The 22648-nt window shown below is 51.1% G+C and overlaps 1 protein-coding gene across 1 annotated transcript in view; it reads left to right on the top strand.

Moving 5' to 3' along the window:
- gpr158b (G protein-coupled receptor 158b) overlaps nt 1-22648 on the top strand; it is a gene marked incomplete at both ends in the record, with an annotated part of 501095 nt that overhangs the window by 386442 nt on the left and 92005 nt on the right. The window contains one exon of the mRNA XM_084327721.1: nt 3472-3540. Coding sequence (XP_084183847.1) covers nt 3472-3540 — 69 coding nt within the window. The remainder of the gene's footprint in view (nt 1-3471; nt 3541-22648) is intronic.

Below are 22648 nucleotides of genomic sequence, written 5' to 3'. Positions count from 1 at the left end.
AGTGGGGGTACAAGTAAGGCGTTAACGGTGTCGCTCAGCGTGTGAAGATGAAGGAGTATACTTGACTGTTGTCCTGCCAGAGCGGCCAGGGACCCTTGAATAGGCTGGACCTGTTCCCTGAGTTCATGTACCGCAGCCGCAGCCCTCTCTAGTTGGTGACCGTGATCCTTGGTCAACTCGATCTGACCAGCTAGTGCTGTTCTGACTCTCTCTGTGTCGGCTGGGGTCGTCATATTGGTTGGATCGTAATGTTATGGTTTGACACCGACCCCAAACGCTAACGACACAAAGAGAGTTGTTTCAGAGTTTGCCAAAAACTAGGGCTTGTTTTATTTCACAAAATAGCAGCAAGAACTTGGTTGAAAACAGACAAAGACTGGGATACAAGCATTAGAAGAATGTTGCTGCTCTGCAGCTTCTCCCGGGAAGGTTCGTCTGAGGAATCTGACAGTGACGTCAGAGCCGCTCTGCAGAATCCTCTCGGCAGCTCTCCGAGGTGGTAACGGGACCGAGAGAGAGAGAGAGCGGGTTAGCTCAGAGTACAGTTGGGAACAGACAGGTGACAGGTGAAGTGACTTGTCCCAAACAGATAATCCAAGTGACTGAATCTTCGGTGTAAATACACACTGTGAGCAATGTCCCAACAAACATCCAAGTGATAGAATCTTCGGTGCGAATACACACAGTGAGCGATGTCCCAATAATAATCCAAGTGATAATATCTTCGGTGTGACTACACACAGTGAGCGATGTCCCAATAATAATCCAAGTGATATTATCTTCGGTGTGAATACACACAGTGAGCAAAGTTCAAGCAAATATCATCCCACATGAACAATCCAAAAAGCAGGCACAGGGTGAGTGACAGACTGAACAAAAAGCAGGATCTCTTCAGTGTTTACACACACGAAAAACGATAGGGTCAAAAGACTGTCTTGCAAAACTCACCCAGGCGCTGTGCGTAAAGAGAGCAGAATCAAACAGGGCGAGCGCGTCGTTACGGGGAACGGGTTGTCCAAGCGGAATACTTCTTGAGTGTCCTGGGAGGCAAACACAGGGAACAGCAGGCAAGGAAGAAACGGCAAATGCAGATAATATATCAAAACGATCCAACAACACTTGATGGGGAATCGGGGTATATATAATCAAAAGGAATGCTTAATGACAAGCTGTGACAGCTGCGGGATGAGATTGACAAGCGTGTGGTTGGGGAAGCACCAATCAAACGGCGTCTACAGGAAGAAGCGTGTGAAGAGGAGAATGCAATTAATTAACTGAAAACTAAAAGGATGATTAGATAATCAGCCGAAAAATTACAACGTGATAACTGGATTACAGTAAAATGCCTTTTTCTTGTCCTTCATGGGATTTACTTGAATGACCCAAACCATACTCATATTCAAAACGGTATAAAACGGAAATGTACGGATGAAAAAACAATCTGTTTTTGCATGTTGACCAGAAGCAACTCACTGACAGTCGACTGGGTTATTAGATCCATAGCTATAATATAAAATATAGTTTTAGGACTCACAAGTTTGGCATTCTAAAACTATATCCATTGAATAAAGACCTGGCGCTGAAGGGGGATCAGCGCCCCCTGCTGCTGGCGGTCAATGTGTTAATGTGTGCTAAACTACGTTTTTGGATGTGTGTGAGATTATTATGCAAAATAAATCAGCAACGTTTTTTTTGGTGGAATGCCCCTTTAAAGTGTCTTTTATAATTGTTTTTATATCATTTTCAGGGCGTGTCTGCATTATTTTGGTAGGGCAGTAAGGGACAGGAAATCAGGGGGAATAGAGAAGGGGGTGACATGTAACAGGTCACAGGAGGGAAGCGGGATGACATGTAAAAAAGGCCACAGGGGAGAAGAGGGGTGACATGTAACGAAGGTCTCCCTGGATTTGAACGTAAGACGTCGCAAATATATGGTACTGTATGTGTCTTAGCGTGGCGAGATTACCTTTTTCTTTGTCTTGTTACCGGCCTGGCTGTAGACCTACTACACCTATGTAACAATGTATACAAAGTAACTGACCAATTGTATTTTCAGGAGCTGACAGGGGACGGGAGTTGTGAAGATGTGGTCGGACAAGTGGTCGGACAGATATGATGTTATATTTGGCATAGTGCATTACATGATAAATCCACAAGCCCCTGTAGACTAACTACTCACTAGCCTACAGCATGTGAGCCGACCCATTTAGCAAGAGCTTTGCACTATTAAAGGAGAAATGCTGCCTTTGGAAATGGGTCTCACAATTAGATAATAGTCCCAGATGAAATATCCTAAAGACCATCAGAAGGTCAGCAAGTAAACATGATTATGGTTATTGGGAAGGTTGAGTGCATCTTTGCAAACGTATATTTTTGCATTTAAATACTTGTTGCAGAGAACAATATGCATTCTGCTCATAAAAGGATGCAAAGTAAAACAATGTCTAGATTCGTATAGTGTAGGCTAATTACTGTAATTCCTCAAGTTGCACTCAATCTCATCCTGGTGATAATTATAGCTGTCTTACTTACATCCGGATCCTCTACAGTTTACAGATAATGTCCCTTGAGCCTTTGTGGATTTACATAAAAGCACCTTCTAGGATACAATGGGTAATTAAAACCAACCCACAAAATGTAAAATATATTGGTTTGTTTCGGGACGTGGTCCAATAGATGGAATATATTCAGTATAAGCCTGTAATGCAGTGGTGCCCAACCAGTCGATCGCGATCGACAGGTAGATCGCGGGCTGATTTCAAGTAGATCTTGATTAATAAAATTTGATTATTAAAAAAAAAAAAAAAAAAAGGGGGTTTTTGCTAAATCAACTCTTCCTCTCCTTGTTAACTACAACAAGCAATGCTGTTTGTTATTTAAGATGAGGTCGGACTCGGCACTGACAGATTTGTGTTCATTATGCTGCTTTTATAAAGCCTCAAATGACGGCTTACAATATACAATTTTGGCTGGTAGCTCTCGGGCTAGGTGGTAAATAAAAAAGTAGATCTTGGTTCAAAAAAGGTTGGCCACCCCTGCTGTAATGGCAAACACCATGGAGTTATAACACCACACGTTACTCACTCTTATTGCCTGCTTATAAACCAGTGGTCTGAAGTCTTGATGTAATTTCTTGCAAGTGTGTGATTAGTTCAGATTTTACAAGAGGGAAGGTAGGCAGGCATCTACTGTGGTTTTCCCCTCACATTTCCATTGAAATCTATAATTACTCTTTAAAATACAGGATGTGTTGTCCTTATCGGAACAGTTAATAGATGAAAATGGCACACAATTGCGTTGCTATTAAAACATGTTAATGCAGCACATCTGAGAGTGTTCAGATTTGACTTTTTTTTCCTTCTAACAAGAAAGATGCCATCATCTTTATCCAACTCAAGTTGTGCCCTCTTCATAGCACATCCACATTGTGATTAGTGGATGGTCTTCTCGTGTCTCTCTCTTTATCAACAGAGAATCCGGGCATCTGGTCTCGTTCTGCTGGAAGCCATCTTGTTTGGGGCTCTACTGCTTTACTTCCCTGTAAGTCTGTTTTAATTCAATCTCTGAGTCAATATATTGTTAATTCTGTTTCAATCTTTCAAAATATTCAATCTTTCAAAATATTGGTCCAAATATGAAGACAACACACAAATATATGTATTTTCACATTGTCTGCTAAAAACAACCCAGAACAATATCCAAATAAATGGCTGTCACTCATTGAGGAAAGGTGTATTTGCACCATATTTCACATGGAGGTTCAAAACACCTAAATATATGTTCAAATAACCATGTTGAAAGAACAATAATTCCCTGGTAAACTATGGTATTATTCAACAAAACACAAAGGTTTTTTTCACCTGGCATTTTTTTTTATACATCAAATAGTGTATGCTCACACAAAGATAATGTATGATGGTGACTTTACACTGCACCAGAAATAAAGTGTAGGTTCCCCTAATCATAAAAGGTATAACACTTGATACTAACTCAAAAAACAAGCTCAGAATTGGCAAAAATATAACACTATGTCCAGGCGAACATTTGTCTATGTAGGCTTTAGAGGGTTACTCAATCTCTGAGTCAATATATTGTTAACCGTTTCAATCTCTGAGTCAATATATTGTTAATTCCATTTCAATCTCTGAGTCACTATATTGTTAACTCTCTTTCAATCGCTGAGTCACTAATCACTATATTGTTAATTGCGTTTCAATCTCTGAGTCAATATATAACTCACCTTTAATCTTTATAACTCTGTTTCAATCTATATTGTTAATTGTAAGTGTATGTGATCTGTAATTAAAAAAAGAGAGGGTAAGGACTTTTAATTATTACTTAATTATTTTGCCCGTAATACCAAAGGTTGTATTTGTACTAACAAAGGGGATGATCCCTCAAATTACATTACACCCACTCCATCCATCATAGAATATGACAGCAACCAAGGATAGTTTAATAAATTATGCAAAAATATCTCTGGCAGAAATAGTTGCTACATTTTCCAACTAGACTCTATTGATGAAATACTGGACAACACAGTTGGAGAGTGATGGTTTTGAGTGATGGCAGTTCATGGTTTTGGGGACAGTATGGTAAGTGAATATAACCTTTAGTTGCCTTCCAGTGAGGTAAGGGTAGAACTAGCCCGTATGGTTACAGGCTGAGATCAGCTTCATCAGCATTTGTCCATGCATTTCCCCCCAAAACTAGAATCTTGTTTGACTCCACTTACTGTATGTGATAAGCCTACATGCAACTTGTGTAGTTAATTGAAGAGCACTGCAACATGCAAGTTATCCTATTTTATGGTACTGTACATATGCTTCATGTTCTATACTGTATAGACAAGATACAGTATGTTTGGTACAGTAATTGCATTTGCTGTGGTTCTGTTTGTAGGTTGATAAATGAGGCCCATTTGTGTGGAAATCTCAGCAGTAACACACACACACGTACACACATGCACCATAAATATAATGATATTGGAGTCAGATAATGAATTGTGTTGACAAAAGTTTAAAAATACTTTAAAAGATGATATTGTGTTGTCTCTCAGGGGAATGATGTTGATGCATCCATCCATCTGTCCATCCATCTGTCCATTCATCTGTCCATCCATCAATCCATCCATCCATCCATCAGTCCATCCATCCATCAGTCCATCCATCCATCAGTCCATCCATCCATCAGTCCATCCATCCATCATTCCATCCATCCATCAGTCCACCCATCCATCAGTCCGTCCATCCATCCATCCATCAGTCCATCCATCCATTAGGCCATCCATCCATCAGTCCATCCATCCATTAGTCCATCCATCCATCAGTCCATCCATCCATCAGTCCATCCATCCATTAGTCCACCCATCAGTCCATACATCCATCCATCCATCAGTCCATCCATCCATCCATCAGTCCACCCATCAGTCCATACATCCATCCATCCATCCATCAGTCCATCCATCCATTAGTCCATCCATCCATTAGTCCATCCATCCATCAGTCCATCCATCCATCAGTCCATCCATCCATCAGTCCACCCATCCATCAGTCCATACATCCATCCATCCATCAGTCCACCCATCCATCAGTCCATACATCCATCCATCCATCAGTCCATCCATCCATTCATCCATCAGTCCACCCATCAGTCCATACATCCATCCATCAGTCCATCCATCCATCCATCAGTCCATCCATCCATCCATCAGTCCATCCATCCATTCATCCATCAGTCCATCCATCCATCCATCCATCCATCCATCCATCCATCCATCCATCCATCCATCCATCCATCCATCCATCCATCCATCCATCCATCCAGCTCTAAAACCATCCCTGTGCCTATTCCTGGAGCAGAGCAGTCTATTTGCCTTCCCTTTTTAAAACCTCTAGCCTGACATTTGCTCCTCAGTCGTGCACACACCCACCCACCCACCCACACACACACCCACCCACCCACACACACACACACACACACACACACACACACACACACACACACACACACACACACACACACACACACACACACACACACACACACACACACACACACACACACACACACACACACACACACACACACACACACACACACACACACACACACACACACACACACACACACACACACACACACACTCCTCACTCTCCCCCAGTCTATTGGTCCTTGCTGCTACACAGAGCCTCTCAGCTAAGCTCAGCACAGCTGCTCTGCTCAGGCACTCAATGCATTTTTAAACAGTCCATCAAGTTCTAGAGCAAGTTGTTTTAAAAATAAATCTGCTGATTAATTGATGGAGGAGGAGGGTGGGAGGTGAGGACATGAGGAAGAGGAGGAGGGGGGGTGAGGACATGCCAAGGAGGAGGAGGAAGGGGGGTGAGGAGGAGGAGGGGGGAGGTGAGGACATGAGGAGGGGAGGAGGTGAGGACATGAGGAGGAGGGGGGAGGTGAGGACATGAGGAGGAGGAGGGGGGAGGTGAGGACATGAGGAGGAGGAGGGAGGTGAGGACATGAGGAGGAGGAGGGAGGTGAGGACATGAGGAGGAGGGGGGAGGTGAGGACATGAGGAGGAGGAGGAGGAGGGAGGTGAGGACATGAGGAGGAGGGGGGAGGTGAGGACATGAGGAGGAGGAGGAGGAGGAGGGGGGAGGTGAGGACATGAGGAGGAGGGGGGAGGTGAGGACATGAGGAGGAGGAGGAGGGGGGAGGTGAGGACATGGGGAGGAGGGGGGAGGTGAGGACATGAGGAGGAGGAGGAGGAGGGGGGAGGTGAGGACATGGGGAGGAGGTGAGGACACGAGGAGGAGGGGAGAGGTGAGGACATGAGGAGGAGTGGAGGGGGGGAGGTGAGGACATGGGGAGGAGTGGAGGGGGGGAGGTGAGGACATGGGGAGGAGGGGAGGAGGTGAGGACATGGGGAGGAGGGGAGGAGGTGAGGACATGGGGAGGAGGGGAGGTGAGGACACGAGGAGGAGGGGAGAGCTGAGGACATGAGGAGGAGGGGAGAGGTGAGGACATGAGGAGGAGGGGAGGAGGTGAGGACATGAGGAGGAGGGGAAGAGGTGAGGACATGAGGAGGAGTGGAGGGGGGGAGGTGAGGACATGGGGAGGAGGGGAGGAGGTGAGGACATGGGGAGGAGGGGAGGTGAGGACACGAGGAGGAGGGGAGAGCTGAGGACATGAGGAGGAGGGGAGAGGTGAGGACATGAGGAGGAGGGGAGGAGGTGAGGACATGAGGAGGAGTGGAGGGGGGGAGGTGAGGACATGGGGATGAGGGGAGGAGGTGAAGACATGAGGAGGAGGGGAGGAGGTGAGGACACGAGGAGGAGGGGAGGAGGTGAAGACATGAGGACGGGAGGAGGTGAGGACATGAGGAGGAGGGGAGGAGGTGAGGACATAAGGAGGAGGAGGGGAGGTGAGGACATGAGGAGGAGGAGGGAGGTGAGGACATGAGGAGGAGGGGAGGAGGTGAGGACATGAGGAGGAGGGGAGGAGGTGAGGACATGAGGAGGAGGGGGGGAGGTGAGGACATGAGGAGGAGGGGAGGAGGTGAGGACATGAGGAGGAGGGGAGGAGGGGGGAGGTGAGGACATGAGGAGGAGAGGAGGTGAGGACATGAGGAGGAGGGGAGGAGGGGGGAGGTGAGGACATGAGGAGGGGAGGAGGTGAGGACATGAGGAGGAGGGGGGGAGGTGAGGACATGAGGAGGAGGGGAGGAGGTGAGGACATGAGGAGGAGGTGAGGACATGAGGAGGAAGGGGGAGGTGAGGACATGAGGAGGAGGTGAGGACATGAGGAGGAAGGGGGAGGTGAGGACATGAGGAGGAGGTGAGGACATGAGGAGGAAGGGGGAGGTGAGGACATGAGGAGGAGGGGGGAGGTGAGGACATGAGGAGGAGGGGGGAGGAGGTGAGGACATGAGGAGGAGGAGGGAGGTGAGGACATGAGGAGGAGGGGGGAGGTGAGGACATGAGGAGGAAGGGGGGGAGGTGAGGACATGAGGAGGAAGGGGGAGGTGAGGACATGAGGAGGAGGGGGGAGGTGAGGACATGAGGAGGAGGGGGGAGGTGAGGACATGAGGAGGAGGAGGGAGGTGAGGACATGAGGAGGAGGAGGGAGGTGAGGACATGAGGAGGAAGGGGGAGGAGGTGAGGACATGAGGAGGAGGAGGGAGGTGAGGACATGAGGAGGAAGGGGGGAGGAGGTGAGGACATGAGGAGGAGGAGGGAGGTGAGGACATGAGGAGGAAGGGGGGAGGAGGTGAGGACATGAGGAGGAGGGGGGAGGTGAGGACATGAGGAGGAGGGGGGAGGAGGTGAGGACATGAGGAGGAGGAGGGAGGTGAGGACATGAGGAGGAGGAGGGAGGTGAGGACATGAGGAGGAAGGGGGGAGGAGGTGAGGACATGAGGAGGAGGGGGGGAGGTGAGGACATGAGGAGGAAGGGGGGAGGAGGTGAGGACATGAGGAGGAGGAGGGGAGGTGAGGACATGAGGAGGAGGGGGGAGGTGAGGACATGAGGAGGAGGGGGGAGGTGAGGACATGAGGAGGAGGAGGGAGGTGAGGACATGAGGAGGAAGGGGGGAGGAGGTGAGGACATGAGGAGGAAGGGGGAGGAGGTGAGGACATGAGGAGGAGGGGGGAGGTGAGGACATGAGGAGGAGGGGGGAGGTGAGGACATGAGGAGGAGGGGAGGAGGTGAGGACATGAGGAGGAGGGGAGGAGGTGAGGACATGAGGAGGAGGGGAGGAGGTGAGGACATGAGGAGGGGAGGAGGTGAGGACATGAGGAGGAGGGGAGGAGGTGAAGACATGAGGAGGAGGAGGGAGGAGGTGAAGACATGAGGAGGAGGTGAGGACATGAGGAGGAGGGGAGGAGGGGGGAGGTGAGGACATGAGGAGGGGAGGAGGTGAGGACATGAGGAGGAGGGGAGGAGGTGAGGACATGAGGAGGAGGAGGAGGTGAGGACATGAGGAGGGGAGGAGGTGAGGACATGAGGAGGAGGGGAGGAGGTGAGGACATGAGGAGGAGGTGAGGAGGTGAGGACATGAGGAGGGGAGGAGGTGAGGACATGAGGAGGAGGGGAGGAGGTGAAGACATGAGGAGGAGGAGGGAGGAGGTGAGGACATGAGGAGGAGGGGGGAGGAGGTGAGGACATGAGGAGGGGAGGAGGTGAGGACATGAGGAGGAGGGGAGGAGGTGAGGACATGAGGAGGAGGTGAGGAGGTGAGGACATGAGGAGGAGGGGGGAGGTGAGGACATGAGGAGGAGGGGGGAGGAGGTGAGGACATGAGGAGGAGGGGGGAGGTGAGGACATGAGGGGGAAGGGGGGAGGAGGTGAGGACAGGAGGAGGAGGGGGGAGGTGAGGACATGAGGAGGAGGGGGGAGGAGGTGAGGACATGAGGAGGAGGAGGGAGGTGAGGACATGAGGAGGAAGGGGGGAGGAGGTGAGGACATGAGGAGGAGGAGGGAGGTGAGGACATGAGGGGGAAGGGGGGAGGAGGTGAGGACAGGAGGAGGAGGGGGGAGGTGAGGACATGAGGAGGAGGGGGGAGGAGGTGAGGACATGAGGAGGAGGAGGGAGGTGAGGACATGAGGAGGAGGAGGGAGGTGAGGACATGAGGAGGAGGGGAGGTGAGGACATGAGGAGGAGGGGGGAGGTGAGGACATGAGGAGGAGGGGGGAGGAGGTGAGGACATGAGGAGGAAGGGGGGAGGAGGTGAGGACATGAGGAGGAGGAGGGGAGGTGAGGACATGAGGAGGAGGGGGGAGGTGAGGACATGAGGAGGAGGGGGGAGGTGAGGACATGAGGAGGAGGGGGGAGGTGAGGACATGAGGAGGAGGGGGGAGGTGAGGACATGAGGAGGAGGAGGGAGGTGAGGACATGAGGAGGAAGGGGGGAGGAGGTGAGGACATGAGGAGGAAGGGGGGAGGAGGTGAGGACATGAGGAGGAGGAGGGGAGGTGAGGACATGAGGAGGAGGGGGGAGGTGAGGACATGAGGAGGAAAGGGGAGGTGAGGACATGAGGAGGAGGAGGGAGGTGAGGACATGAGGAGGAAGGGGGGAGGAGGTGAGGACATGAGGAGGAAGGGGGGAGGAGGTGAGGACATGAGGAGGAGGAGGGGAGGTGAGGACATGAGGAGGAGGGGGGAGGTGAGGACATGAGGAGGAGGGGAGGTGAGGACATGAGGAGGAGGGGAGGAGGTGAAGACATGAGGAGGAAGGGGGGAGGAGGTGAGGACATGAGGAGGAGGGGGGAGGTGAGGACATGAGGAGGGGAGGAGGTGAGGACATGAGGAGGAGGGGAGGAGGTGAAGACATGAGGAGGGGAGGAGGTGAGGACATGAGGAGGAGGGGAGGAGGTGAAGACATGAGGAGGGGAGGAGGTGAGGACATGAGGAGGAGGGGGGAGGTGAGGACATGAGGAGGATGGAGGAGGTGAAGACATGAGGAGGAGGGAGGAGGTGAAGACATGAGGAGGGGAGGAGGTGAGGACATGAGGAGGAGGGGAGGAGGTGAAGACATGAGGAGGGGAGGAGGTGAGGACATGAGGAGGAGGGGAGGAGGTGAAGACATGAGGAGGGGAGGAGGTGAGGACATGAGGAGGAGGGGGGAGGTGAGGACATGAGGAGGATGGGGGAGGTGAGGACATGAGGAGGAGGTGAGGAGGAGGTGAGGACATGAGGAGGAGGGGGGAGGTGAGGACATGAGGAGGAGGTGAGGAGGTGAGGACATGAGGAGGAGGTGAGGACATGAGGAGGAGGGGGGAGGTGAGGACATGAGGAGGAAGGGGGGAGGAGGTGAGGACATGAGGAGGAGGAGGGGAGGTGATGACATGAGGAGGAGGGGAGGTGAAGACATGAGGAGGAGGAGGAGGAGGAGGAGGAGGAGGGGAGGTGAGGACATGAGGAGGAGGGGGGAGGTGAGGACATGAGGAGGAGGGGAGGAGGTGAGGACATGAGGAGGAGGGGGGAGGTGAGGACATGAGGAGGAGGGGAGGAGGTGAGGACATGAGGAGGAGGGGGGAGGTGAGGACATGAGGAGGAGGGGAGGAGGTGAGGACATGAGGAGGAGGGGGGAGGAGGTGAGGACATGAGGAGGAGGGGGGAGGTGAGGACATGAGGAGGAGTGGAGGAGGTGAGGACATGAGGAGGAGGGGGGAGGAGGTGAGGACATGAGGAGGAGGGGGGAGGTGAGGACATGAGGAGGAGGGGGGAGGTGAGGACATGAGGAGGAGGGGGGAGGAGGTGAGGACATGAGGAGGAGGAGGGAGGTGAGGACATGAGGAGGAGGAGGGGAAGTGCGGAGGAGGAGGGGAGAGGTGAGGGGGAGGAGGGGGGAGGTGAGGACATGAGGAGGAAGAGGGGGGGAGGTGAGGACATGAGGAGGAGGAGGAAGGGGGGTGAGGAGGAGGAGGGGGGAGGTGAGGACATGAGGAGGGGAGGAGGTGAGGAGGAGGGGGGAGGTGAGGAGGAGGGGGGAGGTGAGGACATGAGGGGGGGAGGTGAGGACATGAGGAGGAGGAGGAGGAGGAGGGGGGAGGTGAGGAGGAGGGGGGAGGTGAGGACATGAGATGGGGGGGAGGTGAGGACACAAGGAGGAGGGGGAGGTGAGGACATGAGGAGGAGGAGGAGGAGGGTGAGGACATGAGAAGGAGGAGGAAGGGGGGGTGAGGAGGAGGAGGGGGGGTGAGGACATGAGGAGGAGGGTGAGGACATGAGGAGGAGGGTGAGGACATGAGAAGCAGGAGGAAGGGGGGGTGAGGACATGAGGAGGAGGGTGAGGACATGAGGAGGAGGGTGAGGACATGAGGAGGAGGGTGAGGACATGAGGAGGAGGACGGAGGTGAGGATATGAGGAGGAGGGGGGTGGGAGGTGAGGACATGAGGAGGAGGAGGGAGGTGAGGATATGAGGAGGAGGAGGGTGGGAGGTGAGGACATGAGGAGGAGGACGGAGGTGAGGACATGAGGAGGAGGACGGAGGTGAGGACATGAGGAGGAGGACGGAGGTGAGGACATGAGGAGGAGGAGGGTGGGAGGTGAGGACATGAGGAGGAGGAGGGAGGTGAGGATATGAGGAGGAGGAGGGTGGGAGGTGAGGATATGAGGAGGAGGAGGGTGGGAGGTGAGGACACGAGGAGGAGGGTTGAAGGTGAGGACACGAGGAGGAGGGTTGAAGGTGAGGACATGAGGAGGAGGAGGGTGGGAGGTGAGGAGGAGGAGGGTGAGGACATGATGAGGAGGAGGGGAGGTGAGGACATGAGGAGGTGAGGACATGAGGAGGAGGGGGAGGTGAGGAGGAGGGGGGATGTGTGTGTGTGTGTGTGTGTGTGTGTGTGTGTGTGTGTGTGTGTGTGTGTGTGTGTGTGTGTGTGTGTGTGTGTGTGTGTGTGTGTGTGTGTGTGTGTGTGTGTGTGTGCGTGTGTGTGTGTGTGTGTGTGTGTGAATGTTTTAGGCTCCACATAATTTGACTGTGAATGTCCATGCAAGGGTACAAGTACAGATTACCTAGTTACTGTTGTTTTAGAAGTGATTTATTGTGTTGACCATTTAGACTTTAGAGCTACTGTATGATGGCTGTTGGCTCAGGAGGCAGAGAGCGAGAGAGAGAGAGAGAGAGAGAGAGAGAGAGAGAGAGACATAAAGAGAGACAGAGACAGACAGAAAGAGAGACAGAGACAGACAGAAAGAGAGACAGAGACAGACAGAAAGAGAGACAGAGACAGACAGACAGAAAGAGAGACAGAGACAGACAAAGAGAGACAGAGAGAGAGACAGAGACAGACATAGAGAGACAGTTGCGAAACTAAACTAAGCACCTCATAGATTGTTGAACTCTTAACACTTTCAGTGCCACGAGGTGGCGCCAGAGTTAGCGCTTGAATGCCACCATCGGCGCCAATGTTAACCTTAATATCGCCTAATCTATGTTTTAAATTATGGCTATGTGTCTAATCTGCCCGTCGCTTATCAAAGAATCCTTTTCCAGTCAGTGCTGTCAAGGCAGATTGGTTTTTTATCGCTTCATTTCCGTTTGAGAGCATTTTGAAAAGCACCCGTTTTGAGGTAAAAAACAGTCCATTCTGGGCCATTCTATGATAATCGTCTTTTACTGGAATATTCCAGAAGGTTGATATTTGTCGGCCTATTTATGAATCGTTTTCAAATAAACGCTAGATGATCAATATTATACGTACACGCACGCCCATTCGAGACGCGCACGGATAATCGCTGTGTTCATTTCCTCTTGGATTTTTACAATGAAACCGATAGAGGACATTTCACAAAACAGCTTATATCTTCATCAAAATTAGTCTGATTATCCTAACACTGATAACATAGATTCCTTACCTGACATCAGATGGTATCCAACTGGTATATTCCAATTCCTGATCACCATTCGAAAAAATCGATAAGTGTATAGATCCAACGTGATACAGTAGAACACATGATTCCGTGGGGCTCAGAGGCTCCAGAATGAACTCTGATAACCCCGGCTGCATCAGTGGACTGGAAAATGTGGAGTACAGGATTGTTTCCCCCATCCATTGTCATTGAGTCCATTCCAAAATCCCTTATGTCATCTGGAAGACGATAGGGGGCGCCTTTTTCCACATCTGATCGCTGGCGACGCTCTGATAGACTAGGGTAGGCTCGCGTGATGCAATATGATTTCAGATCGCTAAAAAAAAAAAAATCAGAGAACTCGCGTGAGTGGCTTTCAACGAGATATTAATAATTCCGAGAAAACTCGTGAGTGGCATAGAAAGGGACGTTTACTTTCAGCCTGTGTTTCGCTCTGTGTTTCTCTTGTGCATCCAGGAGTTTAATTTACATGGTGCTAGGTTTTACAACCCCCACCCTCTCTCTCTTTTTAGTTGTATGTTTAGTTTTATAGTTTGGGGATATGTCTGAGAATATGGGCATTTTAAATCAGCTTTATCTATTTATTTATTTGTTTATTTTGATTGTTGTGCTTGATTGATTTTTTTTTTTAAGCGATTTTACCTGTATGCAACCAGGTTCAGATCCTGAGCCGCATGGGTGACTTGCACATCCATAGCCCGTGTTCTGTGGTGTGATATGGTTTTGGCCGGATGCTCTGTCGTGACCGGCATATCAATGTGTTGGTGCAGCGAGGCGTTGATGAGGACTCTGTATGGAAAAGCGGTCCTCACATATGTATCATTATGAATTGAAAATGGGGGACCCTGATGTAAACAAGACGAAAGTCTTTCTCTGGTCTGCATCCCCTTAACAATTGTGTGTATTGAGCTGTACTGTACAGTACCCATTCTGCAATCTGTTAATTAAAGTTTTCAATCAATCAATCAATCAATCCCACTGCTATTCTGTGCCTCGATATGACACGTTCTCAACCAGGTGCTGCAACCGAGTCTCCGTTCGCGTGGGATAAACTCATGACATGACATTTACATTTACATTTAGTCATTTAGCTGACACTTTTATCCAAAGAGACTTACAAGTTCTGTATGACAAGTCATCAGGAAGGGCACAACTCTATCAGCTGAGTAACAATGTTCATCAAAGTGTTGAGTGCTAGTGTAGGTTAGTATATTAGGACAAGTGCATGACAATGACATGCATGAAACTGATGAATGTGTTGTGATTGATTCCATCTACAGTCATGTGAGACAAGAGAACACTCTGCTCTGGGACATCAGAGGAGATTTCAGTGAAGCACTTTGTTGATTCAGATTTATATTTTTTTTTTGGTAAGCGAGCGGGGACCTTTTGGCCAGTGAGGATGAAAAGGACAATACAAGATGCTCCCTTGTTATTTGACTGTACACACTGTTTGGATGTTGGATCATCACATGGTTACACATTCCTGGGCTGCCCCCCCCCCCCCCCCCCCCCCCGAATATATCACATAGTGGTCACATAATCACATATGTATCACATATTTATGCATCCAGAAATTATTAATTATACATACCCCCCCTAATCCCACCCACTCGTCATCACTACATACACAATTAGCCTTGGTCGTCATATGATGGATACTCTCCATCATATGCACTGGACTCAGGAACAGGACACATCTTGTCCTCTCCACTCTGTGTATAACGCCATGTTAGGTGCCCTCCATAAAGGTTATGTATTTGCCAATTTTCTTTTTTCAAAACTTTGTTTATTTAAGTTTTTGTTGCAATACGAAATGAGCAGTAGATCAAACTGTACATGTATATGCTAGACCAGTGGTTCCCAAAGTCGGGGTCGCGACCCAAAGGTGGGCCGCGAGCAGCCACGGGTGGGCCGCGAGATGATTTAAAAAAAAATAAAAATAAAATAATTTTTTTTTTTTTTCTTTTTTTTTTTTGTCAGGCCAATGAACTTAGAAGCAGGCCAGGACAGTGTTTCTAGTTGTATTCTAAAATTCTATTCTATTGTATTCTAAAATGTGACTATATGGTTTTATATTAACTTAATAAATAAACAAAAACGAAAAATCTACTTATTTCAACGAACATTTCAAACTAAATAACAGATTATGCACATAAAACGCTGAAAACAACCGAAGCAACAATAGTATTTTAATGAGGCTATTATTATTATCATTATTATTTTGCAACAAGTTAGCCCTCTCATAAATAGCACATATAAATGAATAACTAACTTGAACTAACTTAATAGGATTGAAGTGATATTTGGCTTAAAAAATCGATCGCCTGGCAAAAAAAAAAAAAAGCCCGACGATGTGCATTGGGCCGCGGCTCTCTGACGCCTTATTTTCTGGGCCCTTGCCTGAAAAGTTTGGGAACCCCTGTGCTAGACAAGACATATTGCACATATCTACATATAAGTATTCAAAATATAAGTCTGTTGAATATAAACTAGAGCGAATACACCACAAAAGAAATATATATATATCATTGTTTCGGACATACAGTCAATTGGACAGATATGTACGGTAAGGATTGTACAGTAGAAAGAGAGGAATGAAACATTACATTTTTTTAAATGAGAAGGTAAACATCGGGTTACACCTCACCACATGTAGACAGGTTAACCAACCAGATAATACTAGGTGTATTTGCCAATTTGAATTTCTTTATATGTTTCTAATTTTCCGAATCATTTATGACATCTTTTCAAATGCAGCTACTCTTGCCATCTCTGCAGACTAATTCTTGGACTGAAGACACTCCATCATTATTCCATCCTCTTATGAATGAATCCTCTAAGAATATCTCTGCCTATCATGATACTAGTTTGGACCCAACAATTAATGTCTCCTTCTATTTAGACCAACCCATCACATAAAACAATAAACTGGGGCTGAACTGAATTTGAGCATTAGGGGCCCTTTTCCCTGGACTTGCATCGGCAGCAGTTTGTGTGAGGATTTGCCTGTTCCCTGAGCTTTTCCCTGTCTACTCTCTTCACCAGCCCCCACCCTTGTGAGAACTTTTGCCTGCCTCCTACTCTTCACCAGCCCCCGCCCTTGGACGTTCTTGTTCCTCTACCTTCACGCACCTGTTGGGAGTTTGCAATCTGCTCGGGGAGAGTACTTAGGTTGCATGCTCCCCTCCAGTCCTTGTCGGGTCGTTCTGTGTTCTGGGTTCTGTGTTCTGGATTCTGTGTTCTGTATCTGTGTTCAGTGTTCATGGAGTTCTGGACGTTACCATTCTGTACGTCACCATCACCTGCCGCGTCTCCGGCGTGAGACGACGGCCCAGCCATCACCACCTGTCGCCGTTTGCCTGGAGTGGGACACCGTCTTCGCTCTCTAATTCTCTATGGGAGGTTTTCCAGTGTTCCCACTCCAGACGTCAAGGCGGCACGCCATCGCTCCCGATTCCACGGGAGGAAGGCGTCTCTTCGTGATCCTCGTTCCTGGGGTGAGGCTCGTCGTCGCTCCCTAGTATTCCACGGGAGGACGGCGTGTTCCCATCCCGGTCCCCTGGGACCCCCTTTGTTCTGCGCTGCCCGTCTGCAGCATCCGAAGAGGAGGAGGAGGATCCCCGTGCCAGGCCTCCGCCGTCGGGCCCCTGTCCCCGTGCCAGGCCTCCGCCGTCGGGCCCCTGGTCCCCGTGCCAGGCCTCCGCCGTCGGGCCCCTGTTCCCGTGCCAGGCCTCCGCCGTCGGGCCCCTGTCCCCGTGCCAGGCCTCCGCCGTCGGAACCCTGTCCTCATCCCTGTAAGCAGCTCTGGCCCTCGCCCTGTCCAAGGCCTTAACCCTGTTCTCTGTCCCTGTCTCCAGCCCGCTTCTCCGGGCCTCTGTCCCTGTCCCCTTCTCCAGTGCCCCTGGTCCTGGTCCTTGACATTTAGCCCTGGCCCTGTCCCTTAGCCTTAGTCCCTTAGCCTGTTCGCCTCTTAAAGGCACAGTGCCGCATTTTCCATATTTCCTTGACTCTAGTGTTTTTGTGTTTTCCCTTAAAGGGACTGTGCCGCTTTTTGTTATGTAAGAAATAAATGCCCTGTTTTGGCTTACTCTCATACCTATCTTGTGTTGTGCGATTGGGGTCGGTTACAAACCATAACAGTACGACCCGACCCGTCGACGACCCCAGCCAGCACAGACAGTGTATGTGAGTTAGCCCCTGTTAGTTCCCTCTAGTTCCCTCTAACCCGCTCTAGCTCCCTCTAGTTCCCCTGTTAGTTCCCCTGTTAGTTCCCCTGTTAGTTCCCCTGTTAGTTCCCCTGTTGACTCCCCTGTTAGCTCCCCTGTTAGCCTCGTTAGCTCCCCTGTTGGCTACCCTGTTCCCCACAGCTAGGACTGTCCTTCCAGCTAGCTTGTTCTCCTTTGCTAGTCCAGCCCTGTCTGCTAGCCTAGCTCCGGCAGCTAGCGCAGCCTCTATGCTAATGTAGCAGTACAGCTAGCATAGGCCCTGTAGCTAGCAATGCTCTGGCAGCTACCCAGTCCCTCTGCTAGCCCCACTTTAGGTGTAGCTTCCCCTGCTAGCATGGCCAATTTTTTTTTGTTTGTTGCTTTGTCATGTCCCCTGCCCCGCTGTCTGCTTTTTTTCGGTCGCCCGGTGGCTCCCATGGGGGGGGAGGTACTGTGAGGATTCGCCTGTTCCCTGAGCTTTTCCCTGTCTACTCTCTTCACCAGCCCCCACCCTTGTGAGAACTTTTGCCTGCCTCCTACTCTTCACCAGCCCCCGCCCTTGGACGTTCTTGTTCCTCTACCTTCACGCACCTGTTGGGAGTTTGCAATCTGCTCGGGGAGAGTACTTAGGTTGCAGGCTCCCCTCCAGTCCTTGTCGGGTCGTTCTGTGTTCTGGGTTCTGTGTTCTGGATTCTGTGTTCTGGATTCTGTGTTCTGGACTCTGTATCTGTATCTGTGTTCAGTGTTCATGGAGTTCTGGACGTTACCATTCTGTACGTCACCATCACCTGCCGCGTCTCCGGCGTGAGACGACGGCCCAGCCATCACCACCTGTCGCCGTTTGCCTGGAGTGGGACACCGTCTTCGCTCTCTAATTCTCGATGGGAGGTTTTCCAGTGTTCCCACTCCAGACGTCAAGGCGGCACGCCATCGCTCCCGATTCCACGGGAGGAAGGCGTCTCTTCGTGATCCTCGTTCCTGGGGTGAGGCTCGTCGTCGCTCCCTAGTATTCCACGGGAGGACGGCGTGTTCCCATCCCGGTCCCCTGGGACCCCCTTTGTTCTGCGCTGCCCGTCTGCAGCATCCGAAGAGGAGGAGGAGGATCCCCGTGCCAGGCCTCCGCCGTCGGGCCCCTGTCCCCGTGCCAGGCCTCCGCCGTCGGGCCCCTGTTCCCGTGCCAGGCCTCCGCCGTCGGGCCCCTGTCCCCGTGCCAGGCCTCCGCCGTCGGAACCCTGTCCTCATCCCTGTAAGCAGCTCTGGCCCTCGCCCTGTCCAAGGCCTTAACCCTGTTCTCTGTCCCTGTCTCCAGCCCGCTTCTCCGGGCCTCTGTCCCTGTCCCCTTCTCCAGTGCCCCTGGTCCTGGTCCTTGACATTTAGCCCTGGCCCTGTCCCTTAGCCTTAGTCCCTTAGCCTGTTCGCCTCTTAAAGGCACAGTGCCGCATTTTCCATATTTCCTTGACTCTAGTGTTTTTGTGTTTTCCCTTAAAGGGACTGTGCCGCTTTTTGTTATGTAAGAAATAAATGCCCTGTTTTGGCTTACTCTCATACCTATCTTGTGTTGTGCGATTGGGGTCGGTTACAAACCATAACAGTACGACCCGACCCGTCGACGACCCCAGCCAGCACAGACAGTGTATGTGAGTTAGCCCCTGTTAGTTCCCTCTAGTTCCCTCTAACCCGCTCTAGCTCCCTCTAGTTCCCCTGTTAGTTCCCCTGTTAGTTCCCCTGTTAGTTCCCCTGTTAGTTCCCCTGTTGACTCCCCTGTTAGCTCCCCTGTTAGCCTCGTTAGCTCCCCTGTTGGCTACCCTGTTCCCCACAGCTAGGACTGTCCTTCCAGCTAGCTTGTTCTCCTTTGCTAGTCCAGCCCTGTCTGCTAGCCTAGCTCCGGCAGCTAGCGCAGCCTCTATGCTAATGTAGCAGTACAGCTAGCATAGGCCCTGTAGCTAGCAATGCTCTGGCAGCTACCCAGTCCCTCTGCTAGCCCCACTTTAGGTGTAGCTTCCCCTGCTAGCATGGCCAATTTTTTTTTGTTTGTTGCTTTGTCATGTCCCCTGCCCCGCTGTCTGCTTTTTTTCGGTCGCCCGGTGGCTCCCATGGGGGGGGAGGTACTGTGAGGATTCGCCTGTTCCCTGAGCTTTTCCCTGTCTACTCTCTTCACCAGCCCCCACCCTTGTGAGAACTTTTGCCTGCCTCCTACTCTTCACCAGCCCCCGCCCTTGGACGTTCTTGTTCCTCTACCTTCACGCACCTGTTGGGAGTTTGCAATCTGCTCGGGGAGAGTACTTAGGTTGCAGGCTCCCCTCCAGTCCTTGTCGGGTCGTTCTGTGTTCTGGGTTCTGTGTTCTGGATTCTGTGTTCTGGATTCTGTGTTCTGGACTCTGTATCTGTATCTGTGTTCAGTGTTCATGGAGTTCTGGACGTTACCATTCTGTACGTCACCATCACCTGCCGCGTCTCCGGCGTGAGACGACGGCCCAGCCATCACCACCTGTCGCCGTTTGCCTGGAGTGGGACACCGTCTTCGCTCTCTAATTCTCGATGGGAGGTTTTCCAGTGTTCCCACTCCAGACGTCAAGGCGGCACGCCATCGCTCCCGATTCCACGGGAGGAAGGCGTCTCTTCGTGATCCTCGTTCCTGGGGTGAGGCTCGTCGTCGCTCCCTAGTATTCCACGGGAGGACGGCGTGTTCCCATCCCGGTCCCCTGGGACCCCCTTTGTTCTGCGCTGCCCGTCTGCAGCATCCGAAGAGGAGGAGGAGGATCCCCGTGCCAGGCCTCCGCCGTCGGGCCCCTGTCCCCGTGCCAGGCCTCCGCCGTCGGGCCCCTGGTCCCCGTGCCAGGCCTCCGCCGTCGGGCCCCTGTTCCCGTGCCAGGCCTCCGCCGTCGGGCCCCTGTCCCCGTGCCAGGCCTCCGCCGTCGGAACCCTGTCCTCATCCCTGTAAGCAGCTCTGGCCCTCGCCCTGTCCAAGGCCTTAACCCTGTTCTCTGTCCCTGTCTCCAGCCCGCTTCTCCGGGCCTCTGTCCCTGTCCCCCTCTCCAGTGCCCCTGGTCCTGGTCCTTGACATTTAGCCCTGGCCCTGTCCCTTAACCTTAGTCCCTTAGCCTGTTCGCCTCTTAAAGGCACAGTGCCGCATTTTCCATATTTCCTTGACTCTAGTGTTTTTGTGTTTTCCCTTAAAGGGACTATGCCGCTTTTTGTTATGTAAGAAATAAATGCCCTGTTTTGGCTTACTCTCATACCTGTCTTACATTTACATTTACATTTAGTCATTTAGCTGACGCTTTTATCCAAAGCGACTTACAAGTTCTGTACGACAAGCCATCAGGAAGAGCACAACTCTATCAGCTGAGTAACAATGTTCATCAAAGTGTTGAGTGCTACAGTGTAGGTTAGTTTATTAGGACAAGTGCATGACAGTATGGTTAGTTAGGGTTAGATTTTTTTTTTTTTTTTTTTTTTTTTTTTTTAATTCAGATAATGGTTGAAGAAGTGAGTCTTTAGTCGACGGCGAAAGATTGGACGTGTTTCGGCTGTCCTAACTGGGGTGGGTAGTTCATTCCACCATTGTGGGGCAAGGACTGAGAATAGGCGACTTCTCTTTGATGACCCTCCCGGAGCTTGGATAGGAGTAGGTCTGAGGCGGCCAGAAGATGCAGAGCGTAGGGGTCTTGAGGGTGTGTAGTTAGAGACCATTGACCGGAGGTAGGCGGGAGCAGTTCCCTTTGCCGCACGGTATGCTAGGTCAAGGGCCTTGAAGCGGATTCGTGCAGCAATGGGGAGCCAGTGCAGGTCCCTAAGAAGTGGGGTGACATGGGCCGACTTCGGTAGGTTTGAGATCAGGCGGGCCGCTGCGTTCTGAATGAGTTGAAGAGGCTTAGTGGCAGTGGCCGGGAGGCCAGCGAGCAGTGCGTTGCAGTAGTCGAGGCGGGAGATGACTGTTGATTGGACGAGGAGTTGGGTGGCTTCTTTTGTCAGGAAGGGGCGTATCCTTCTGACGTTGCTCAGGAGGAATCGGCAGGTTCTGGTTGTCGCTGCGATGTGAGCAGAGAAGTTCAACTGGTCGTCGAGGACAACACCAAGGTTCTTGGCGGTCGGGGACGCGGTCACAGCTGCATTCTCGACTGTGATGGAAAGGTCGGTCAGGGGGGAGGATTTGGCCGGCAGGTGGAGCAATTCTGTTTTGCTTAGGTTCAGTTTGAGGTGGTTGGTCGTCATCCAGGCGGAGATGTCGGACAGACAGGCCGAGATCCGCTCAGAGACGTGGATATCTGAGGGAGGGAAGGAGAGGAAGAGTTGAGTATCGTCGGCATAACAGTGGTAGGAGAAGCCATGAGACGTGATAATGTTACCCAGTGATTTAGTGTAGAGGGAGAAGAGAAGGGGTCCTAAAACCGAGCCCTGGGGGACACCCGTCCGCAGGGGGCGGGTGGCCGACAGGGTCCCTCTCCATGACACTTGGTAGGAGCGGTCATTGAGGTATGATGACAACCATGTCAGCGCAGAGCCAGCCACTCCCATTCCTGCGAGGGCCGCGAGGAGGATCTGGTGGTTGACTGTGTCGAAGGCTGCAGATAGATCTAGGAGAATCAGGACAGAGGAGGAGGCGATTGGGGTCGGTTACAAACCATAACAGTTTGTCTATTAACCTGAGTCTAAAATGTCTGGAGGGACTCTAGTAGTAGTACCCTCGCACCACTAGACATTGATTTAATTTTTTTTTTTTTTTTTTTTTTACTTTGACCAGACAGCTGGTTCTTTTTAGCGTTTATCGCTTTTTCTGGTCAAGCATGACCGACAGAAACAGGTTGAATGGGATATAGATCAGGGGAAGACACTCTGAGAAAATACGGCGAGTCCGGGAGTCGAACTCATGTACCCCAGATCCGTGACGCGCACGGTTGTCCCCGACGCCGAAATAGCGCCGAGATACGCGGTGAGCTACTGGAGCTCCCCCGATTTAATATTCTTACATATCCTATCCCACACCTCGTCATCCTATGTCAAATCCATATATTTTCCCCATGTCTTCTTTAGAGCTAATAGGGTATTACCCATTACCTAGGGT

This window comes from Notolepis coatsorum (genome assembly GCF_963971535.1).
Source record: "Notolepis coatsorum genome assembly, chromosome: 13".
Taxonomy (NCBI): Eukaryota; Metazoa; Chordata; class Actinopteri; order Aulopiformes; family Paralepididae; genus Notolepis; species Notolepis coatsorum.
The sequence above is the reverse complement of the archived record's forward strand: the minus strand, read 5'-3'. Positions and strand labels throughout refer to the sequence as shown.